General features: G+C 40.6%; 2 protein-coding genes across 3 annotated transcripts in view; one reads left to right on the top strand and one right to left on the bottom strand.

Annotated features, from left to right (window-relative positions):
• CLU (clusterin) overlaps positions 1–25,169 on the bottom strand; it is a 577,758-nt gene that overhangs the window by 97,985 nt on the left and 454,604 nt on the right. The gene's annotated exons all lie outside the window — the stretch shown is intronic.
• SCARA3 (scavenger receptor class A member 3) overlaps positions 3,183–25,169 on the top strand; it is an 85,761-nt gene continuing 63,774 nt past the window's right edge. For both annotated transcript variants that reach the window (XM_063440787.1, XM_063440788.1), the window contains exon 1: positions 3,183–3,624. In XM_063440787.1, the coding sequence (XP_063296857.1) occupies positions 3,618–3,624 (7 nt within the window). In that variant the 5' untranslated portion in view covers positions 3,183–3,617. The remainder of the gene's footprint in view (positions 3,625–25,169) is intronic.

Consider the following 25,169-nt stretch of genomic DNA (forward strand, 5'->3'; position numbering starts at 1 on the left):
GTTTTACTTACCTGAAGTTGTATCTCATGGCCGCCTCCATGATCATCTGGTAGATCCTTTTTGTCCTGGCCCTGTATCTGCCAAGAGCCCATTTCCGCGCCATACTCTTGCGCATGTATAAGAGTACAACACTGATGTCTATGGAGGATCCTGCAAAACCCTTCATAGACAATAACTTTTTCTTCACTTGTCCAGCTCTGTCAAGCGTAGTTAAAATGCATTCGATCAAGTTGTTGCTACTTTGTCTTATGATATCTTTTGACTGGGTTGGAGTTTCAGTGAAAATGCAGATTTTATCTTCATGTAAAACTTTTTTTTGAGGAGGGCAGGTGACAGTACCACTTTAAGGTCTACTAACTATTTATGAAATGAAAACACGTGGAGAACACATCCCTCAAAGCTGCCGTGCCCCCTTTGTGGTCTTTGAGGATGAAGGTGTAGCCTAGGATGGAGGAAGTGGTGGTTTAGGAATGAGTGACTCTGCATGGCACAACCTGCAGATGGCTTTCTAAACTGGCAATCAAACAACATTTCGAGATTTGGACAGCTTGGTCTTCAATGGTTTTCAAAAGTAAAACCACTGCAAACCAACTATAACACTGAAACATGCCAGATGATTTAAACATTTGAGGGTTCTTTAGCACCTCATGTTTATAGGTTGTTCAATTCTAGGGAACACGTTCAGTGGCACAATTATAGAAATAGTATTTAGTGCCAGCATAAAAAGTATTGACAACGGTCTGTTTGGAGTAGGGGCATAGGGCTGTTGCCAGTTTGTATATTTATTTTCATTTTATCTATGATTGTCTCAAAATGCTTGCAAATACAATGTTCTTAATTCACCTAGGTTAAGGCTCCCTTTTTACCTCGGAAATTCTTTCTATAAATTGTTGCTGTTTTTGTAGTGACTGTCCTGGTCAGTGCTGCTCATGGAAAGGTCTTGCTACAGAAGTGACATCCCAAGTGAGAAAAACATCAGATGATGACTGTTTTGAGTGAAACACATATCTCAGGAGCTTTATTTTTGCCCTGTATGTTCAGTTGTTTATGTGTTGTTGATCTGCAATATTATGTTTGTATATTTTGTTACTTACAATTAGTTATTCGTGTTATTGAGTGGGTGAAATCATTTCCAGTTGGCAAGGTTATAGATCTATGTAATAGGTCATATGGTTGTTTTTTTGACCAATGTCTAAGAATCATATCTCCAGAATCTCATAAGTAAACCATTAAATATTTGTCCAGTGGCATCATTCTTATTGCTGTGAATATAATTGTTATTATTTCTATAATGCCCACATATTGGGCAATGCTGAATAATATTACAATGATAAATAAAACCGTAGGTATTTGACAGGAGACAAACTGAAACCGGCAGAACCAACAGGTGAATACCACCGTACGTGACAGAGTCTGCCCACTAGGAGATCCTGGGATAAAGCAATGCAAGAGGGAGAAAATGTAAAAGAGTGGGTGAGGTTGACTGATGTTACACCTGCTAGATCAGTGAGGGAGCAATGCCCCTTGTGGCAGAGCGGCAGAATGGGAGGTGAGAACTGTTGGCTAACACAAACTTGAAGTAGGAATATAAAAGAACAAGAGACAATTACAATGTATTGTTCATGGTAAAAAAAATATTACTGTGGCTGTATATGATCAAATAAACAGCAAAACAATATGAATTCACCTGTGTGCAGACAGCAAACACACTTAGTGGGTATTAGGTGAAACAAACACACAAATTACCCTTAATTAGCTGTATTGTAGATAAAGGATTCCTCTTATATCCTCAAGGCAATAACAACAAAACACCAAAAAATGGCAATCTACAATACAGAAATAATAGAGAGGGACATAGCGCAATATTGTCACAGAGAATAGAAATAAGTGATATAGAGGATTGCACTCACAAACATAGTTTGATTGAAGGCATATCAAACTATGTTTGTGAGTGCAATCCTCTATATCACTTATTTCTATTCTCTGTGACAATATTGCGCTATGTCCCTCTCTATTATTTCTGTATTGTAGATTGCCATTTTTTGGTGTTTTGTTGTTGTGGCTGTATATGAAGAGCGATTCTGGGGCAAACGTTTTAAAATTGACACAGCCAACATGGAAACCAATGGGATCTTCCTTCTGTTTGTTCCACTTTATTCCAGATATTTCTTCATGCCCACCTTTTTCAGTTAATGTTGTACATTGGTCTTGGTATCATGACCATGTCTACAAGTATTACCATTTCTTTTAATATCTTTTTTATTGGACTATTAGAAATGTTTAGTGACGACCTTAGATAGCAGATTAACCTTTTACAGTAAGAGCAATAAAGATATGGAATTCTCTGCCTGAAGAGATGGTTTTATCAGAGTCCATACAGATGTTTAAACTGCAATTGGATAAATACAAAAAGGACAAAAACATAACATACAGGGATATAATTTCTAATTACTGGGGTAATAGCTGCTTGATCCAAGGAGACATCTGACTGCTATTTTGGGGTCAAGATTTTGTCTTCGTTTGTGGCAAAATTGGAAGTGCTACAGACTAGGTTTTTTGCCTTCTTTTGGATCAACAGCAAAGCATATGTGAGGACGGCTGAACTTGATGGATGCAAGTCTCTTTTCAGCTATGTGACTATGTAACTATGTAACTATGTAATAAACTGAGAGTCTTGCGACCTAGCTTTTCTTAGTCCAATAAAGAGGTATTAAAATAAACTGACTACATACTAAGTAGAGAGATTTTGGAGTTTTGCTACCTTGTGTGTCTTAGTCGTATCACCATCCCTACTTTGCCTAACATGTCACACCCTCAAAGCACACATATAGCAGATGTATATCGCTGCAAGTGAACCTTTTCCAAAAACTCTGGTTTCCTGTACCTGACACTGTGCTAACATTTCCCTCTGTCAGCTGTTACATGTCCCACTCCGCATTAAAATCCGACCTACCATCAGCTCAATGCTCGCACATTTGTTTGCCATTAATGTTAACAAAGTGGGAGGGAGCAATGCCGTCTCTCTACAGCACGCACACACACACACACACACACAACCGGGTCATATTTCTCCTTCCCTGCTGGGGAAGCGAGCCAAGTCTTCTTTTGTGGGCTCAGCTTCGAGGCGAATTTTATTTAAAATATAGAAGTTTAAGACATAAGCTCTGTCTCTGTCTCTCTCTCTCTATCTCTCTCTCCCTCTTCCTAAACACGGCGGAAGTTTTCATAGGCTGCAGACCAAAGAAAAGAGGCAGCGGAGATGCTGTTGTATCATTTTTAGCTGATAAAGACACAGGGAGCCTCACACGAGAAGATGCTTTTGTTTAAGGGAAGATGGAACTGTGTTTGGAAACAGTAGAGTTCTATATACTGAACAGAATTATTCTTCTAACTTAAAATCGGTTTTCAGAAATTTTCTTTTTTTCTTTTTGTTTTCACCAATTATTTTCCTTTTTTGCGTTGATCTTGTTTTGTTTGTTTCTTTGCTTTTTGTTATCACTTTCAAATGGACTGTTCTATATATTTTTTTGTTTGAATGACGTGAAAGGAAAACAAAAAAAAAGAAGAAGAGGAAAACGAGTTAACTGGCGTCTGGCATTTGTGAGCACAAAGGGACGATGAGAGGTAAGGTCACTGGCGACGTTTCGTGCATGACGTTCGTTAAGTGTCATTCTTCTTTAATAATAACAGATGTGCGCATTATTGCTGTTTCTGAAGATGCCAAAAATAAATGAAAGTATTGTGATGGTTTCCAGCCTTGTCATCAGTCAGCGAGGCATTCTGAGCTTTAACCATTGAAAGTTGGAATCTTCAGCAACACTGAAGCACAAAGGTTAAACAGTAAATTCGGTTTTCCCATTTAGATTTAGTCCGCAGGCTCCTTAAACCCGAACGCAAGAAGGGAGATTTCCCACAAGACCTTGCTGGACCACAGCTGATTCCATCAGCAAAACAGAAGAAGTAAAACGTCCCGTTTCCAGTGACTTCTAATCTGTGTTTTCTCTGTGTTGTAGTTTTAAGACAAACTGTAGCACTTTAATGGATTTTTATTGATTGATTTTCTGGCAGATAAGGAATTCTACATGTGATATACAGAGAATATTTTTATATTAATTTGTACTTGAGACTTATATTTCAAGTATTGTATTCCATTCAGGGTTAGAATATGTCTGGCACTTCAGCTGCTATGCACTACAACCCCCATTACTCTAATCCTGACACAAATAAAAACACCGAACAGTTCATTAATTCAAACTGTTAGTGTTATTTTACTGCAATGCGTCATATAAAAAAAATAAAGATTTGTATTAAAGCTCCTGGTAACGACTTTATTGAAGAGCTGAAATGATCAATATTTTGTGTATAATTATTGTAGTAGGTATGTGAAGAAGACTTGCAGTATGCCGAAAGAAAAGGATTCATTTCATATTCCATAATTAAAACTCGCCATGTTTGACGATTACATCCAATGATACGATTGGAGTACGAGAACTGCGCATGTTAGATATGGGAGCTGGGATGGTGCCTGTGGCTCTCTGCGATGTATTTGTTTCATTAAAAGCCTATCGTTATGTAGATAGCTGTGTTAGCTATTAACCCGGTACCCAGCACAAGCTAACCTGCTGTCATGCTACTTCAATAGCTCCATATAACACAGATAGAGAGAGTGTGTTTTTTTAGTTTTATAGCGGTGCTTTGTGTGCATAGCTCGCTTCTGCCTGGGTTTATTTACTAAATAGTGAATAGCTGGAGATATTTGTTGGCTCTGTACCTCCCAAGTTGAGGTTATTTGATTCAGTTGTGATGGGGGGGGGGGCGTGGCTTCTGAAAGGGGTGTGTCACGGTGGTGTGCGCATGCTGGTTTCATATACGCATTTTACAAAACACAATTATCCATGCTCTATGAGTGGGGTCTAATATGCAGGCATGTTTCATTAGATATTAACCATAGGAGTAGTAATAGAAACATAGAATGTGACGGCAGATAAGAACCATTCGGCCCATCTAGTCTGACCAATTTTCTAAATACTTTCATTAGTCCCTGGCCTTATCTTATAGTTAGGATAGCCTTATGCCTATCCCACGCATGCTTAAACTCCTTTACTGTGTTAACCTCTACCACTTCAGCTGGAAGGCTATTCCATGCATCCACTACCCTCTCAGTAAAGTAATACTTCCTGATATTATTTTTAAACGTTTGCCCCTTTAATTGTATCAAGGTATTTAACCAGGACTGGTACATTTAACAAGATGTTATTACCCAGCTTAAATAAAAAACAATTTTTATTGTCCTGAGAAAGGGGCTATGCTGAGACCTAGCCGGGAACCTAGGATTCTGGGACTCGATCCTGTGGCCCCCTATAAAGAGAAGCAGGACATAGCAATGTTTACGCAGGGATTTACGCAGGTATTACGCCGAATATGTTGGTGCCATATAAATGCCAAATAATAATAATAATTCAATCCAAAGATTGATCAGTTCCTCAGATTTGGGAGAGTTAGTTTGTAGCAACTCAGCTATGACAACCAATATATTGCACGTTAGTTGAGACTCACCAAAAGTCACTGTTTAGTAAATAACGCTCAATTTCCCTGTGTGGAAAAGGGTCATATAGTAATTGATAAAGAGATTCTTTATATTTAAATAATCAGCTGTGTTGAAAAATGAGTTTAATTATGAGTTTATTTTGATGAGCTTTGGATGGGAATGTGAAGCATAGTTTATTGGTAGTCTACATAAAGAATAGGTATGTCTGGGAGGGCTCTGCTGGGTGTGTTGGAAGTAATTTGGGGAGGTTTATGGGGATCATTGACTGATCTGCTGGCTGTATTCATGTGTGATGTATTAGATGAAGGGACATGATAGGTGTTGTACTCTGGAACACTGTCTAGATCACTCATAAACCAGGACTGATCACATATCTTGCCTGGAAGACCCAATGCACTATGGCTGCTAATTCATGAAAATCTTCCGATGAGAAAATCCCAGTAGATCAAGAACGTATTTAGGTCTGAACATGAAACCATTTGCATTCCATGGAGTGGAGATCAAAGGAAAAAAAACACAGAGCAAAATCTCATTAAATGGAAATGACATTGACATCGCACATGTAACCCAGGCTGTCCATCCAGGGGGCCGTATGCACATACAATCTTCTGGCTTCTAGGGCATTCATATATTTATTTTGCAGTTTTTATATCACACTTTAATATATAGTGAGTATGATGAAGATAGAATCTAGAAGCAATATTCTGCAGTCACTATGTTTGAAAAACAGGAGATAATGAGCGTATAGAAAGGAAAGTATAGAATATGGACAAAGAGGCAAGAAATCAGAAAGAGTCATTGGTTAAGTGGACCTGCACAGAAGGGAAGAAGATATTGAAGGGAAGCGTATTTATTGTAGATCGTTTATTGTAGAAGAGAATTGACCTAGTTGTCTTATATGCCCAGAATCAATAAATAGGACCGCCATCAAATTCCTTCATACACTTTATGTCTCAGTATGTCTCAGACCTCCAGACATAAAGACTACATGTGGAGCCATCCATGCTCTGTCCCCAGATGTGTCTGATATGGAGGTGAGGGTGGAAAGGTTAAGCAGGTTCATTGAACTTCGGCAGCTGGCTTTAGGTATTTTTGATCAACCACAAATTAAACCTACTTTAGTTGTTTCCTTGGCCTTCAAATACCCCAGAGCTTAATCCGCTATTTATATATACCCCTATGGGCCTTGCTGGCTTCAGAGAGGGGCCCAGTGCACACTGACCTCCTGATCCGGGGCTCTCACAAGCCACGGCTGTAAAGAATTGCTGCAAGTTGCCATGACAACAATGCTCTGCAGCACGCAATGCATGCCGGATTTGCGTCAGAAGTAGATGACTGACTGCCTGAGGGGAAAGAAGCAGACTGCTGGATCCCTCTTGGCCTTATAACTAGCTGAGCCACCGGACCACCAGGGATCCAGTGTCCCCCCTCCTTGGCTACAGGTAAGAGGCAGCGAGGGAGGAATACATTTTTTTTTTTTTAAACACCCCACAGCATTTGTCCAACATAAAGACACATCCAATACACACACACACACACACAGCATCTACTGCACAAACACACACACACACAGCATCCACTGCAAAAACACATACAACATCCACTACACAAACACACACTGCATTCACTATACACACAGGATCCACTACATAAACACACACTGCATTCACTATACACACAGGATCCACTACATAAACACACACTGCATTCACTATACACACAGGATCCACTACATAAACACACACTGCATTCACTATACACACAGGATCCACTACATAAACACACACTGCATTCACTATACACACAGGATCCACTACATAAACACACACTGCATTCACTATGCAAACAGTATCCACTACATAAACACACACTGCATTCACTATACACACAGGATCCACTACATAAACACACACTGCATTCACTATACACACAGGATCCACTACATAAACACACACTGCATTCACTATACACACAGGATCCACTACATAAACACACACTGCATTCACTATACACACAGGATCCACTACATAAACACACACTGCATTCACTATGCAAACAGTATCCACTACATAAACACACACTGCATTCACTATACACACAGGACCCACTACATAAACACACACTGCATTCACTATACAAACAGTATCCACTACATATACACAGCATCCACTACACACACTCTGCAGTCAGCATACACACTCTACATTCACAACATTCTACACACTCTGCATTCACTACACACACACACTACATCCACTACACAAACTCTGCATTCACTATACACACTCTGCAGTCACTAAACACACTCTGCAGTCACTACAGACACACACTACATCCACTACACAAACACACACTCTGCATTTGCTAGACACACTCGGCAGTCACTATACACACACACTACATACACTACACAAGCACACACTCTGCAGTCAATACACACACTCTGCAGTCACTATACATACTGCATCAAATACACACAAACACTACATTCACTACACAAAAAAACGCATTCACTACATCCACTACACAAATACACACTCTGCATTCAATATACACACTCTGCATTTACTATACACACACATACACTACACCCTCTACACAAACACACACTAAGCATTCACTGTACACACACTACATCCACTACACAAGCACACACTCTGCAGTCAATATACACAAACTACATCCACTACACAAACACACACTACATCAACTATACAAACACACATTCTATCCATTACACAAACACACTCTGCATCTAATACACACAAACACTGCATATATTACACACACACACACACACCACATCCACAACACATTAGACATCCCCTACACACACACCACATTCAGTACATACACACTTCACCCTTGTAGGTGGACTCAGAATGGGCTCTGTGGGTGGAATCGGGGGCCGACTTGGGGACGGCCATGTTGGCCCAGACCTTGAGTTCCGTCATTTATAGATACGATACTTATGACAGTATGGATAAATGAGTCTCTAATGTTTCAGCGTTTGGGAAAAGGTTTAAATATTGCACCTTACCTATTCCTAGTCCTCCACTGGTTCTGGAACGTTGCAGCCAAGAGATCTTTCTCCCACTCTCCCTCCCCTTCTTTTGACTTTTTTCCCCTTTTTGTTCTTGTTTATCAGTAAAAGTGCCCAGTGGCGTACACATGACCCATGGGGCCCCGGTGCGAAAATTGATCCGTGGGCCCCCCCCCCTCCACTCCCCCGCGCTTACTCTGCGCGGGCCGGGGCCCCAACACATGGTGGCAGGCACCTGGTCACAGGGGTTGCAGGGCTGCGACCCCTGCGACCGAGGTATGTACGCCAGTGCATGCAGATGCACACACACTTAAAGGACCACTACAGACACCCAGATCACATCAGCTCAATTAAGTTGTCTGGGTGCCAGGTCCCTCTAGTTTTAACCCTGCAGCTGAAAACATAGCAGTTTCAGAGAAACTGCTATGTTTCACTGAGGGTTAATCCAGCCTCTAGTGGCTGTCTCATTGACAGCCGCTAGAGGAGCTTCCGCGATTCTCACTGTGAAAATCACAGTGAGAAGACCCTAAACGTCCATAGGAAAGCATTGAGTAATGCTTTCCTATGGGAGGTTTGAATGCGCGCCTGGATCTTGCCGCGCATGCGCATTCAGAGCTGAGAGGCAGAGGGATCCCCAGTGCCAAGGAAATCCGGCGCTGGAGAAAGGTAAGTGCTGAAGACACACACTCTCACGAACAGACGCATACACACTAGCAAACAGACTCACACATTTACTGACAGAGACACACTCAGTGACAGACATACATACACACTCACTTACAAAACATACACTCTCACTGACAAACACACACTAACTAACAGACATCAAACAGACTCAGTAACAGACACACAATCACACTCAGTAACAGACACACACAGTAACACACTCACTGACACTCACTAGCAGACACACACTCACTGACACTCACTAGCAAACACACACACTAACACACACACTAACACTAACACACACACACACACATATGTTTTTTTTTTTTAATTTAATCCCCCTAGCCTCCTTACTTTTTGGGGTGCTGAGGGCATTCCCTGGGGTCCAGTGGGGCTGCCCGGCGGCCGGTCCTGCTGATTTAACTTGTGAAAATCCAAAACGTTACCAGGATTTTTGCAAATCTCCCACCAAATATTAGCGTAGAGACATAGAGAGAGAAAAAGAGAGATTAGCGTAAATCAAACTCTGGTCAAGGTGGTGGACTGGTGTCCTATAACTGGCAGTGGTTAAACATGTTGTTTGTAATATTATGTATTACATAATATAATAGTATGTTTTAATATGTGTATATGTATCCCACTATTATTATATCTTACCTTATTGAGGGATGAGGGAATCTGTTTTAAGGGGTGAAATGTTTACGAAGTTTTAGAAAATAGTAATATTTGTACTAATATTTGGTGGTAACTTTTTGGATTTTCACAAGTTAAATCGGGTTAATAAGGTTGTTTGCCAAAGTGATATCATGAAGTTTCCAAGGATTTACATCATTTTTTCTTTTTTTTGTCTTATGTTTTCCGTCTTTTCCATGTCAGATCTTTCTGGCTATGAAAGGCTAAATGGGGGGGAATTAAACACATCCTTGAACCTAAATCCCCCCTTGCGGCCAAGAAGACACTCTTGCAAAATATTCCCTGGAGTTTCTGGTGGATTTGAAATGTCTATCAGAATCCATGTGTCTGGAGCAGTGCTAAGATTTATTCTTCCGTGTGGTCCAGATCTCAAGCCACTGTCTTCTGTCTGCAGACTGTCTGCCTCTCAGTCTTATTTCGAAAAGACTCATATTGTTGGCGTGCTATTGTGAGATGCGTGTCATGCAAACATTGAGCTAGCATGGATGTGATGTCATGATTACAGTGCATGTGAGAGACAGAGACACACAGACACACTGAGAGAGACAGACGAGAGAGAGAGACAGACGATAGAGAAGGAGAGAGAGATTAGATAGATAGACAGATAGATAGATAGACAGATAGATAGATAGATAGATAGATACTGATAGAAAGATAGATACTGATAGAGAGATAGATAGATAGATAGATACTGATAGAGAGATAGATACAGATAGATAGATATATAGATAGACAGATAGATAGATAGATACTGATAGAGAGATAAATGCTGATAGATAGATATATAGATAGATAGATAGATAGATACTGATAGAGAGATAGGTAGATGACAGAGACACACAGACGAGAGAGAGAGACAGACGATAGAGAAGGAGAGAGAGATTAGATAGATAGACAGATAGATAGATAGATACTGATAGAGAGATAGATAGATACTGATAGAGAGATAGATAGATAGATACTGATAGAGAGATAGATAGATAGATACTGATAGATAGATAGAGGGAAATAGATAGATATATACTGATAGAGAGATAGAGCTAGATAGATTGATATATATAGATAGATAGATAGATAGATAGATAGATACTGATAGATAGATAGATACTGATAGAGAGATAGATAGATAGATAGATACTGATAGAGAGAAAGATAGATACTGATAGAGCGATAGATAGATAGATAGATACTGATAGAGAGATAAATAGATAGATAGATACTGATAGAGAGATAAATAGATAGATAGATAGATAGATAGATACTGATAGAGAGATAGGTAGATGGATATATAGATAATGATAGAGAGATAGATAGATATATAGATAGATACATAGATACATAGATACTGATAGAGATATATATATATATATATATATTTGTGTTAAGGGCTCATGATAGTACAGAAGATACAAACACTGATAAGTGTAGGATGGTATTAAAAGAGCAAGTCGGTTGTGGTGTGCCGGAACCGACGATGAGGTAGGCCTGTAAATAAAGAGGGCCCACCAAGAAGAAATGTAAAGAGAAAAGGAATTAATAATGAGGAGTGGGTGGGAGGGTGATGCAGCGCTGATCTTGAACGATATGGAGCCAGGTAAGGGGTGTCCCTTAAGTAGGGAAGAGGTGTGTCATACGCCCCTCCCACAATTACAGGCCAAAAGGCCTTAATACTTGTGTTAAGGGCTCATGATAGTACAGAAGATACAAACACTGATAAGTGTAGGATGGTATTAAAAGAGCAAGTCGGTTGTGGTGTGCCGGAACCGACGATGAGGTAGGCCTGTAAATAAAGAGGGCAAAAGTAGAAAATCAAATTTATTACATACCAGCAATATACATACTTTAACCAGACATGTCTTGAAAGGCATTTCTTACTTCTTGTACCGGGTTAGGTATGTATCTAGAGTAAGCCGATGATTTCCAGCGCCCTAGTGACTTGATAACAAGAATGTTATGTTGGAATGTTTGCACTGGATGCTGTGGAGGCTGCTCCTATGCGGAAGGAGTGGCCCAAATAGTTAGCTGATTTGAGGCCCAGGTGTGTAAGTAAAGACCTGACGTGTGTCATAAAGGTGGTGGTAGTGAGTACCGAACCTTGTAGACTGAAAGTGGTTGAGATGGTGGTTCGTTGTTATGCTGGGTATATGAGTCCAGTAGTTTGACGGGGCTCCACCTGTTGTGAGTAGGATAGTACTTAACCTCTACTGAAAGTGCATGTTGACTGGTTTTGGAGTGAGGCAGAGTCAAGATATAATAGTCCATGTGTTTTGTTAAGTGTGAATGAAGTAGGATGTGAGTGGACTGTGTTGTGCTGATGGCGGTAAATTCTCTTGGTCTCAAGAAACCATAAACAAGGCTACGTATATGGCGGTTTTAATGATGAGGTTTGTGTTGTTGGCAAAGGGTTTAAATCTAGTGAATTGTATAAGTCTTCAAAAATATGGAAATCTATGGGTAGCCTCTGGGCCGTACGTGGGGGTTCGGATCTCTAAATACCCCTAAGGATGTTCTTAATTGGTAGGAGGACACTTGATTTGTCTGGTTGTAAAGTTAGCATGTGATGTTGGATGCCTGTCAGATATGGTTTGATTGTGTTGTATGATAGTTTGAGTTTGAGGTGGCAAAAAGAAGCAAAGCCCAACCAGGATGTCACGATGAAAGGTTGTAAGATGTTGTGTTCAGAAAGGAATCTTTAAATCAAATGAAAGCTCTATCGTAAGTTTCCCGGGTATTAGTAGACAGTGCTAATTGGGACAATGTTCTGCTATGTTGCATAATAGCATCTAGTCCATTACTAGATGGTGGAATAGTGGGGTGTTCGTGGCTGTGAGTGCGGCTGACGGGAGTATTCGACGAAAAGCCTGGAAATTAAAGCGAGACAAATTGTCAGCAGCAGTGTTACATACACCTGGAACATGAATACAAAACAAGAGAAAATTATGACATGCAGCCAGCCAAGTGAGTTTCCTCAAGAATCTCATAATAGTCAGTGATTTGGATCGGCCTTGTTTATAATGTGACAAGTTACTTGGTTGTCTGAGTAGCAACGTACAGACGAACCTGCCCATAAATGCACCCATGCCACGGCAACCGTCACGATGGGATATATCTCAAACAGAGCTGAGGTAGTGGAAAAACCCTCCAGGTCCTGAACTTCTGAAGGCCAGCTGCCCCAAAGCCATTCGTTCCTGAAAAATTGCTGCAAAACCTGTGGTAGACGCCGCGTCTGACCAAATGGTAGGTGAGGAGTCAGACAATTTTGGAAGGAACATGCTTTTACCATTCAAGGTGGTTAAAAAATTTCTCCACATAATTACGCCTGCCGTGGCTTGGGTATCCAGGGGTGGCCTGTGTCCATCATGTCTAAAAGTGGGAAACATGTAAAGGAGTTGTGAGATGAAAGCCCGGCCTTGAGGTATGATGCGAATGGCAAAATTCAGTGACCCAGGCAGAGACTGTAATTCTTGCGGTTGCAAGTACCGAGTTGTATGTAGAGATTATGTTGATCAGAATGTTTTCTACCTTGGGCGTGGCAGGCTAGCTTGCATGGTGGCTGAGTCTAGTATGATACCCAGGAATGTGATGAAGGTATCTGGTCCTTCAGTCTTGGTGGAGGAGACTGGGACACCCACCTGTTCGAATAGACTGATGGTTTCTTTTAGGCTACTGGGAGGGGAAATATTCTCCTCGACCAGTAAGAAATCATCCAGATAATGTATAACTGTAGGGCATCTGGCTATATTTAATAAAACCAGCATAGGGTTTTGGCGAATACGTCGAAAATGGCCGGACTACTTTGGAACCTAAATGTTAAACGTGAGCAAAATAGTAGTTCCCTGCCCACTTGATACCATGCAGGTGACACAGTGTAGGGTGGATAGGCAGTAACTTGAAAGCATTGTGAGATCAGTCTTACTGAGCCATGCTCCGGACCCTGCCTGCATGATAGCCGTAATGGCGTGATCTATGGTGGAATATTGCAGTGAAAATTCCTCAGAGGGTATGAGGGAGTTCAGACTAGGAGTGGCAGAGGTGTGAGGTGTTGATAGATCAATGATAAGTCTCTGTTTGTGAGAAGATTTCCCCGTGACAATACCGATGGGGTTTGTCCGCCATGTGGTGAACGGAGGGGACTGGAAGGGCCCCCATAGGAAGTCCTCTGCCACTTCCTGGCTATGAGTGTCTCCACCGCTGTAGGGTTTGTTGTGCGGATTGTAAATTAGGACATTCCAGGATTCCGGAAGGCATGTGTATGAGGCCTGTGTGAATCCTTCTGATAGACCCGAGATAATGAATTCCACCAAATGTCTAGATGGATGATGTGGCAGTAATGTCGTAAGTACAGAAATGTTTATTGATGTTAAGTATAGTTTTGGGATACATTTTATTTGGACACAGATTTAGCATGTGCCCTGAAACAGATGGCTGGAGAAAGTGATTGCAACTCAACCAGTGCTGGAGGGGTCGCAGCGGCCGACCCAGCCATGGTAAGGGGTGTAGTGACCGATTCCCCAGGGGTGATACTGGCAGGCTAACTAGGCCTGAAAGGCGAAAAATTAATCTTGTTTTGTGACAGGTGAGGCCCTGCTAGTTGCCAAGTGGCTATGAGAGGCTCTGTCTATGAGTTGGCGCGAGGGGTTATTGAGGCCACCTGTCGTAGTGGCAGGAATCGTAGGCCTCTCAGTGATAGTAAAAGAAAACAGGGGGAGGGAGTGACAGGTGAGGCCCTCTCTATAATATTGCGAGGCGGCTAACTCACGTGTGGCCCGATGGCGTTTGCCTCTGAAACGTTGAGGCGGGGTGTTGGCCTCGCGGACCACTAAACGATAGGCAGAAATGCCAAGAAGGGAGGTACCTATTTGGGCCTATACCCCTAACTTGCCAGTACTCTATGGCCTAGAAGAATGAAACGTATGTGAACTACAACGTGAGCAGGCTTACGTACCTGGTAGTATGTATGAAGTTTTGAGATTCGACAGGTATGAAAACCTGGATAAACCTAAAAAGGGATAGAGTGAGAATGGATCCTGTGAGACCTGTGTAATCTGTATAGGCTGGGATTAGGGCTTCTAGCAGTATGTGTGGGAGGTGTAAAATCTATGAGTATGATAGTGACATGACTGCCCATGCTTGGTGACAAGCGTTACGCTGAGTCCGATACCTGGCAGCAGGGGATTGGCCGTGTAATGTGTATATATGGAAGGTGATCAGATGATATGCATGTCACTAAACTGATCTGGGAATGCAAGGGACTTTTTAATGTGAAGTGACAATATGCAGAATCATAAATGTTGCTGTAAAGTGACGTATGAATGTATGAACCAGAACGTGTGATTCAAAACCGAAAGTCTTGTGAGACGTATATGCCGTGTTCTTGAATACTCGTGTTACGTCGTCTGAGTGTGTCAAGAAAAGGCCTGAGTTTGTAAATGCCATGTGAAATTATGTGAAATGACAATCTATGCAGAAAATGTTGTAACGTGACATATGAGTGGTTGAACCAATGCGTGTGATTCAACCCGAAACCCACTGTGGAAGGTAGGACCGTGTTCTTATATACTCGTGGTATATCGTATGAGTATGATAAGAAATGGCCTGAATAGTTAGTGCCATGTAATCGTAATGTACATGGTTGTAATAACATCATATCTCCATTATACTCTTTGAAAATAGGACCGTGTCCTTGAACTCGTGGTATGTCGTACGAGCATGACAGAAAAAGGAGCCGTAATGTAGGCTAACCATAACAGTAATATACATGTAATATCTGCATTGTAAAATAAAATAACTATTATTATTAAAACCATATATATATAATAAGCAAACTGAAACAAAATAGACAACCTAAGATCGTGTAAAATAAGTATTTGAAAGTTTAACCGATTACTGTGCAGGAAACGTATGATTGGTTGGATCAGTACATGTGATTCAACCCGAGTATGCATGAAAAGGAATTAAATCCTTGTGTCATGGTTAACAATAAAGAAATGAGGCCTGTAATGTAGGCTGATTTAATTGTAATGAAATGGATAATTATATATATAAAAAAAAAAAAAAAACTCCAGTAAGCGTGGGAGTCCAATGTCTATACAGAAATGTTAGCTGGTTTCATACCCTGATGTAATAAGTGATACCTTAAAAATAGCATGAAAATGGTCTGTCTATTTAACCAAGCAACTTTTTAACCAAATGTAAATACATGAAATGATGAAATGTAACTCACGAAAAAGATCTATGTGAATACATAGCAGAATAACCGAATCTTAGTATGAAGGGAAACAGAAGTTAGCATGAATAGCTTAACCGTATGCATTTTAATGCGAACAGCAATCGTGCATAGAATATACTATGAATAAGTGCCGACCAGAAAACACAAACCGAAATGACAATCGTTTAAATGAAGCAAGGTTGGTTTTTACATGAAATGCAATAATGTCTGAGAAGCCTGTAGTACACTGAATGACCGGTAGGGGTCAGTGTGTAGGCGAAAATGCAGTGGTTCGATGGTTTGTACATGAAATGCAATAATGTCTGAGAAGCCTGTAGTACACTGAATGACCGGTAGGGGTCAGTGTGTAGGCTAAAATGCAGTGGTTCGTTGGTTTGTACATGAAATGCGATAATGTCTAAGAAGCCTGTAGTACACCCAAAGACCAGTAGGGGGTTTAAACGAATGATATGCATGAACATGCAATGGTTTTAGAACAGACTTAGACAAAATGCAGCCGTAAAGTGAGGACCTGACCCGTGCATGGTGCCGTGGGACTGATGCCTGGCATAACAGGTAGGTTGACTTACAGTTTGTGAGTCACTTGGACACCATCCACGGCGATGGATTGAAGAAAGAAGGTGGTAGGCCGGAAAAGCCTGTGGCTGGATTCCTGACACAGCTCTGCTTAAAAAACCTCATGGAGTAATCAGGTAAAATGGCGTCTGGATGACCCGGAAGTGGAAATGATGCAGCGCTGACCTTGAACGATATGGAGCCAGGTAAGGGGTGTCCCTTAAGTAGGGAAGAGGTGTGTCATACGCCCCTCCCACAATTACAGGCCAAAAGGCCTTAATACATATATATATATATATATATATAGATAGAGGGAGATAGATAGATAGATAGATAGATACTGATAGAGAGATAGATAGATAGATACTGATAGAGAGATAGATAGATAGAGAGATAGATAGATAGATAGATAGATAGCTAGATAGATAGATAGATAGATAGATAGAGGGAAATAGATAGATATATACTGATAGAGAGATAGAGCTAGATAGATTGATATATATAGATAGATAGATAGATAGATAGATAGATAGATACTGATAGAGAGATAGATAGATAGATAGATACTGATAGAGAGATGGATACTGATAGAGAGATAGATAGATAGCTAGATAGATATATAGATAGACAGATAGATAGATCACGCTCCAGCAATGTGTAGATGAGTAGCAGGTAGACCTGTGTATTCATTTTTGGGGCAAATTTCTGCCGTATGGACTAATAACTGAACAAACGACTCACACAATAGATGAGCATGTTTGTTTGATAAAGCCAGTGGCACCAAAAATAAATAAATATTAATGGTTAGGGGACAGTCACTAAATGATAAATCAACTCTTTTACTGTTTCTTCTCTTTTTTTCCCTCTGTAGGTTACTTTTTTCACTTAATCTGTGACCCAAATGATGGATAACCATTGTACAGCCAAATAACACATAATATTTATATTAATTAGTATATTTTGTATATATTTTACAATACACTAATTAGCCCATGTTCATGACCTTTTTGGTTTGTCCAATTCCTTCGAATAATTTTTTTCATGGAATATATTTGTACAAGCCAATCTGTGACATGGACAGCTATCGGACTACCCAAACTTAGTTTTATTTTTGGACAAAGTCATTTGTCTGAACTGAATTTATCCACTGTGTCGTGGAAGTAAGGAACAACAACGATCCATAGATCAAGCAAAAGCTTGGTAACATTTAGGGGTTTAGCTACAAAAATCAAATTCCCTTCTCAGTACGGTTTGTTTAGATCTTACTTGGATGAAAAGTTGCATTTAAATAGCTAATTTCTTATTTTTTTCTTATTTTTTTTCATTAATAAAACTTAAAATTTAAATTGAATTCACACAGTAAACAAAATTTAAGCTCTACCAAACAACAAACAAAATGCACAATGCCAAAAAGAATAATATAACAAAAAATATAAATAACGATTTAAATAAAAACAAACTAGCACATTCCAAAAAGAAATAAAAAAGGGGAAGGTCTGTGATTGGACAGCTACAGAAAGTCTGGGCGGGGTTAGAAGGGGAGGGATTGCAAAGGCTGCAGACAAGAGATCTAAAGCTTTTACAAGCTGGTTTTAGATACAACTCCAATGAAAAAATGCAAAATGACAGACATGCATGTTATTTTTGGGATATATCTACAAAAAAGTGAATTTTTATTACAAAAACTTTATGTGCCGTGTAGTGTCCCTTTAATGATGTACCTGCTTATATTGACATCGCACACAATAATAATGCTTAGAAAATGTGAGTGCCATTTATGTGAGCATCATACTGGTTAATCCAAGGTATATCTACACAGTGTTGTGAATTGAGGCAGAAGATTTTTGCAAGCAACAGTTTTTGTAAATATAAATCTGTGTAGATATAGTTTGTGTATGTGATAAGGGAATCTTTTAAGCAAACAAAGAAGTTTGAATGACTATCTGTTCCTGTCCAAATTAGAGATGTTTAAATTGCGTATACGCAGAAGTAAATTCACACTGACACAAGGTTCAGGTTAAATGAAAGAACTTCAGGAAATTTATTAGCATCTGAACAAAGCAGGCTTGCAAGTCCTTTTTAAAGGTAGAATTACATCATTGTAAAATCAAGATAAAAAGTGAGGAAACATTGTCGATTGGCTAAGAGAAGAAGTGGTTAGTTAAATGCCCTCCCTGTTGGGTGTTACGTCTTACATCATAACTGACGTCATAAAGTTCTCCTCCAGATTTCAGCGCCATCTTGCTAGCACGAGGAGTTCTCTCGATGGGAGGGGGCATTTTGGCAGCTATCCATAAAGAGTAGCTGGTACCTTTAGTCTTTCAAGGTTAGTATCCTCAGTATTCTCAAGGCCTCTTTGGCAATTATACACTCTATCAATACTATCTGCTACAGTGTGTTCTTTGAATCAGAAGATTCTAGCATTTTCTGCTGACATGCTGTTTCTACGAACAAAGGAATCTTATAAAGTTTAAACTACGAGGCATGAGAGCTGAATATGAGAATATAGTTTATAAGGGGCCTAATAATGGATATAGGTTATAAGGGGTTAATAATTCTGTAACGGACCGTTTCTGCACAGAAGGGGTTAAAATCCGTTTAGGCGATATCCCCCCTTCAGATATAAAGGCAGCTACTGTAGAACACCAAACTCCCGAATTGGATACAAGGGAATAAGGTAGCACTCCAAACTCCCGAACTGGAACCTCACGAATAGCTGCTAGCAGACAAACAGGAAAAGCTCCCAAGCGGCTTACACTCCTGGCAATCAGTCTCTATCAGCATACAGTGAATCCCCCCAAGAACGAGACAAGGCTCAGTGTTGAGGGTCAAGCAGTGGTCTGGTTTATTCAGGGCTACCTGCCCAGTATTTATGCAGGTCTCCCACCTGGTGGACACTCCCCTAGGGGACCAGATGGAAGACTGTAACACAGACAGACATGTATCACATTTCAGACACACAGAAGTAAAACATCCCCACAATGCATCCTAATTTCCCTCCCTCTATCCTGGAGATAATTGATAAGTAATTCAATTATCTCCCAGGACAGAGGCAAACTCCATTATACACGTGGGGACACAAATACAGTAAAATACATTAAAACATATAATATTACATTTTATACATAAAACACAGACATGTCACATATCCCCAGATAGCTGGGATCTGAGCGCACAAAACTACCGAATAGCGCTCAGATCCCATACACAGGGCCGCCATCAGGGGGTGACAACCATAACGGTTGTCACGGGCCCGACGGCCATCGGGTGGCCCACACACTTTGGGCCACCCGATGAGCCCCCTCCTTCAGGGGCCCGGTCACCGCTGTGGCCGTTGTATAGCGCGACCGGGCCCCTTTAAAAAAAAAAAAAAGCAGCCGCAAGTGCTGCTGGGAGGAAGTGGTCACTTCCTCCCAGCACACTCCGCGTGGGAGGAGCGCGCGCGTGCAAGTGAAGGAGTCGCGCCGACTCCTATCATCCCCAACCACCCTCCTGCAAAGGTAAGAGACAGGAGGGTGGCTAGAAAATGAGCACTGTGTATGTGTGTCTTTCTGTGTATGTCTGTCTGTGTATGTCTGTATGTATGTCTATGTATGTCTGTATGTATGTCTATGCATGTGTCTGTCTGTAAGTCTGTGTATGTATGTCTGTCTGTATGTCTGTATACATGTATGTGTATGTATGTATGTGTCTGTCTGTCGGTCTGTATGTGTATGTATGCATGTATGTGTATGCATGTATGTATGTCTGTCTGTGTATGTATGTCTGTGTATGTATGTATTCATGTCTGTCTGTATGCATGTATGTATGTCTATGTATGTGTCTGTATGTATGTATACATGTATGTGTCTGTGTGTATGTGTATGTATGTCTGTATGCATGTATGTCTATGCATGTATGTCTATGTCTGTCTGTATGTATATGTCTGTCTGTATGTCTATGTCTGTATGCATGTGTGTATGTCTGTATGCATGCATGTCTGTGTATGTATGTATGTCTGTATGTATGTGTATGCCTGACTGTCTGTATGCATGTATGTCTGTCTGTCTGGATGCATGCATAAATGCATGCATGCATGTATGTATGTCTATGTCTGTCTGTCTGACTGCATGTATGTCTATGTATGTCTGTCTGTCTGTATGTATGTATATCTCTGTGTGTATGTATATATCTGTGTGTGTGTATGTATATGTGTGTGTATGTATGTCTGTATGTCAGTATGAATGTATGTGTGCATATCATTATGAACGTATGTCTGTGTGTATGGATGTCTGTATGCATGTATGTCTGTCAGTAGGCCTGTATGTATGCATGTATGTCAGTCTGTATGTATGAATGTATGTCTGTATGTCATTATGAATGTATGTGTGTATGGATGTCAGTGTCTGTATGTCTGTATGTATGAATGTGTGTATGTATGTCGGTGTCTGTATGTATGTATGTATGTATGTGTCTTTATGTCTTCATGCATGTGTGTCTGTCTTTTACTATGTATGCCTGTGTGTATGTCTCAGTATGTGTGTGTCAGTATGTATGCCTGTATGCGTGTATGTCTGTTTCCGTATGTGTGTCTGTTAGTATGTATCTGTGTCCTTTTGTATCAGTGTGTGTGTTTGTGTCTGTGTATTTATTCCTGTGGGCGGTATTTGGAGGTGGACCCAGTGGGCGGTATTTGGAGGCGGGCCCCTGGGGGCCCAGACCCTGAGCTGAGTTAGGGGCCCCAAAATTTCTGGTGGCGGCCCTGCCCATACACACAGTTCAATTGCCATGGAGCCAAAGTCTTTAATTACACGAATAGGCTCCATGGCTGTGCTATCTGGGTTAACACATTCACATATACACACTACCGAATAAACCGGTGTTCGGCTAAATCGTCACAAATAGGAACCAGGGGGCTGGAGGCTCAGCAGTGCCTGCACGTAAAAGTGTCCGCTTTTAGTGCACTGATTCCGGGCTGAGCACCGCTGGCCATCCGGGGAGCTCCATAACACCGCCACCTAGCGGCCGCTAAGTGTAACTGCGGCCACCCAGTAACAGTCAATTAAGCTGCGGTTAACCGCAGCTACTGGGTGGTCAGTTGACTGCACACGCTCGTTAACCGTGGTTTACCGCGGCTTCAGGGAGGTAGATTGGCGGCACACGTCAGCTTCTGGGCGGCCAATTAACAGCGCCTGCCGGCTCCCCGCGGCTCTGGGGAGGCTAACAGAAGGCGGTTCATGCGGTAGACAGAATCTACCGAACGGCTGTGCAGAAAGGCATGAATAAACCTTTCTGCACAGTAAAATTAACCGTTTAACTGCCGGTCTATAGTCCAAAGGCAGCAGGCGGGCAACCAGGCTCCTCCAATGCAATGGGGCGAGATGGCTCTCGTCACAGTGTATCTTGTGCAAATATCACAGGTGACAGGCAGAATCAGAGATGTGGAATATTTTTATAGTAATCTGCTTATCATACATTACTTCAAATAGACAAAATATTCCTAAATGTATAAATAAGCACCTCCTCTGACTGGTGCTACATAATTATTATAGCTCATTGAGCAGGGCCCTGTACGTCCAGTTGTCTGGTTACAATTACATGTCTGTTAGTCCACCCATTGTGCAGCGCTACGGAATCTGATGGCGCTATATAAATAATAATAATTATTATTATCTTCTTCCCTCTCACGTCCCCAAATCTCTCTTCTCTTTCTATCCTCCAGTTGTATCTCCCTCTATATTAGTACCCTACGTGTGTTACTCACAGATGTGTCTACCCATTTATCTCCCCATACGCTGATTTCGATTCACAAATATAAGAAATGGGCAGTAGAAAATAAAGCTTACTAGCAGGATATTCCAATAATTCTATTAAGGACATTGGATTTTCCTCCTATGTGATATGGAAGTTCCCTTTAACCTGAAGCCGATCACTGGCAATGTGTATTTTTCTGTGATGTATAATGTTCCTCGCTGGTGTTTTCTCGGACTCTGAAAGCTTCTGGGCTGCACACACCTCAGCAGACAGCAAATAGCTGGCGGTCTAGGCAGACTGAAGGAAAATGTCACTTCATCAGCCCTGGGCAGCTCAGAACATCCAGCTCAAACAGGAAGCCACTGCGGACTGCCGTCTGCACATCGTTAGCATTGGAGAGCTGAAAATGAACCAATTCAAGCCTTCGTAGGCACTAAAGGCTGGTTATAACATTACCGTACAATGCCGCATCACACAATTCTCCAGCTGCACAGCGATCTTGTCTTAAGAATTAGGAGTGAAGTCAGTGATTTAACTTTCAGGATCTAAAGGAACAATCTAAGCAAATGGTCAGCCACCTTGCTTGTATAGTAGAATACAGCTCAGTCAGTAGCTGTGCTGTCAGTGGTGTGTGGATGCTGGATACATTGTTTAAAATCCTTTTTTTTATTCAAATTGTTTGAGGGGAGTTTGCCAAAAGCTGGGGCTTCAATCGACATCCACAAAGCACCCCATTCCAGCCAAGTGAATGGTCTATAGCTGCCAGGGAGAGCCGGGGTTTAACTCCCAAAGAGTTTGACAAAAATGAAAGAATACTGGCAGCATAAATAATACACCGAGCTGTAATAATATACTGAGCTGTAATAATACAAAGAGCTGTAATAATACAATGAGCTGTAATAATACAATGAGCTGTAATAATACACAGAGCTGTAATAATACACTGATCTGTAATAATATGATGAGCTGTAATAATACAAAGAGCTGTAATAATACAATGAGCTGTAATAATACACAGAGCTGTAATAATACACTGAGCTGTAATAATATGATGAGCTGTAATAATACAAAGAGCTGTAATAATACAATGAGCTGTAATAATACACAGAGCTGTAATAATACACTGAGCTGTAATAATATGATGAGCTGTAATAATACAAAGAGCTGTAATAATACAATGAGCTGTAATAATACACTGAGCTGTAATAATACAATGAGCTGTAATAACGCACTGAGCTGTAATAACGCACTGAGCTGTAATAACACACTGAGCTGTAATAATGCACTGCGCTGTAATAATATACTGAGCTGTAATAATACAAAGAGCTGTAATAATACACTGGGCTGTAATAATACAACGAGCTGTAATAATACACTGGGCTGTAATAATACAATGAGCTGTAATAATACACCAAGCTGTAGAAATACAATGAGCTGTAATAATACACCAAGCTGTAGAAATACAATGAGCTGTAATAATACACAGGGCTGTGATAATACACAGAGCTGCAATGATACAATGAGCTGTAATGATACAATGAGCTGTCATAATACACCGAGCTGTCATAATACAATGAGCTGTAATAATACACAGGGCTGTAATAATACAATGAGCTGTAATAACGCACTGAGCTGTAATAACACACTGAGCTGTAATAATACAATGAGCTGTAATAACACACTGAGCTGTAATAATACAATGAGCTGTAATAACGCACTGAGCTGTAATAACACACTGAGCTGTAATAATACAATGAGCTGTAATAATACACAGGGCTGTAATAATACACAGAGCTGCAATGATACAATGAGCTGTAATGATACAATGAGCTGTCATAATACACCGAGCTGTCATAACACAATGAGCTGTAATAATGCACAGGGCTGTAATAATACAATGAGCTGTAATAACGCACTGAGCTGTTATAACACACTGAGCTGTAATAATGCAATGAGCTGTAATAATACAATGAGCTGTAATAACGCACTAAACTGTAATAACACACTGAGCTGTAATAATACAATGAGCTGTAATAACACACTGAGCTGTAATAATACAATGAGCTGTAATAACGCACTGAGCTGTAATAACACACTGAGCTGTAATAATACAATGAGCTGTAATAATACACAGGGCTGTAATAATACACAGAGCTGCAATGATACAATGAGCTGTAATGATACAATGAGCTGTCATAATACACAGAGCTGTAATATTACACTGAGCTGTAATAATACACTGGGCTGTAATAATACACAGAGCTGTAATAATACAATGAGCTGTAATAACGCACTGAGCTGTAATAATACAATGAGCTGTAATAACGCACTGAGCTGTAATAACACACTGAGCTGTAATAACACAATGAGCTGTAATAACGCACTGAGCTGTAATAACGCACTGAGCTGTAATAATACATGAGCTGTAATAATACACTGAGCTGTAATAACACACTGACCAGTAATAATACACAGAGCTGTAATAATACAATGAGCTGTAATAACACACTGAGCTGTAATAATACAATGAGCTGTAATAACGCACTGAGCTATAATAACACACTGAGCTGTAATAATACAATGAGCTGTAATAATACACAGGGCTGTAATAATACACAGAGCTGCAATGATACAATGAGCTGTAATGATACAATGAGCTGTCATAATACACAGAGCTGTAATATTACACTGAGCTGTAA

This window comes from Pelobates fuscus, chromosome 2 (assembly GCF_036172605.1).
Source record: "Pelobates fuscus isolate aPelFus1 chromosome 2, aPelFus1.pri, whole genome shotgun sequence".
In the NCBI taxonomy this organism is placed as follows: Eukaryota; Metazoa; Chordata; class Amphibia; order Anura; family Pelobatidae; genus Pelobates; species Pelobates fuscus.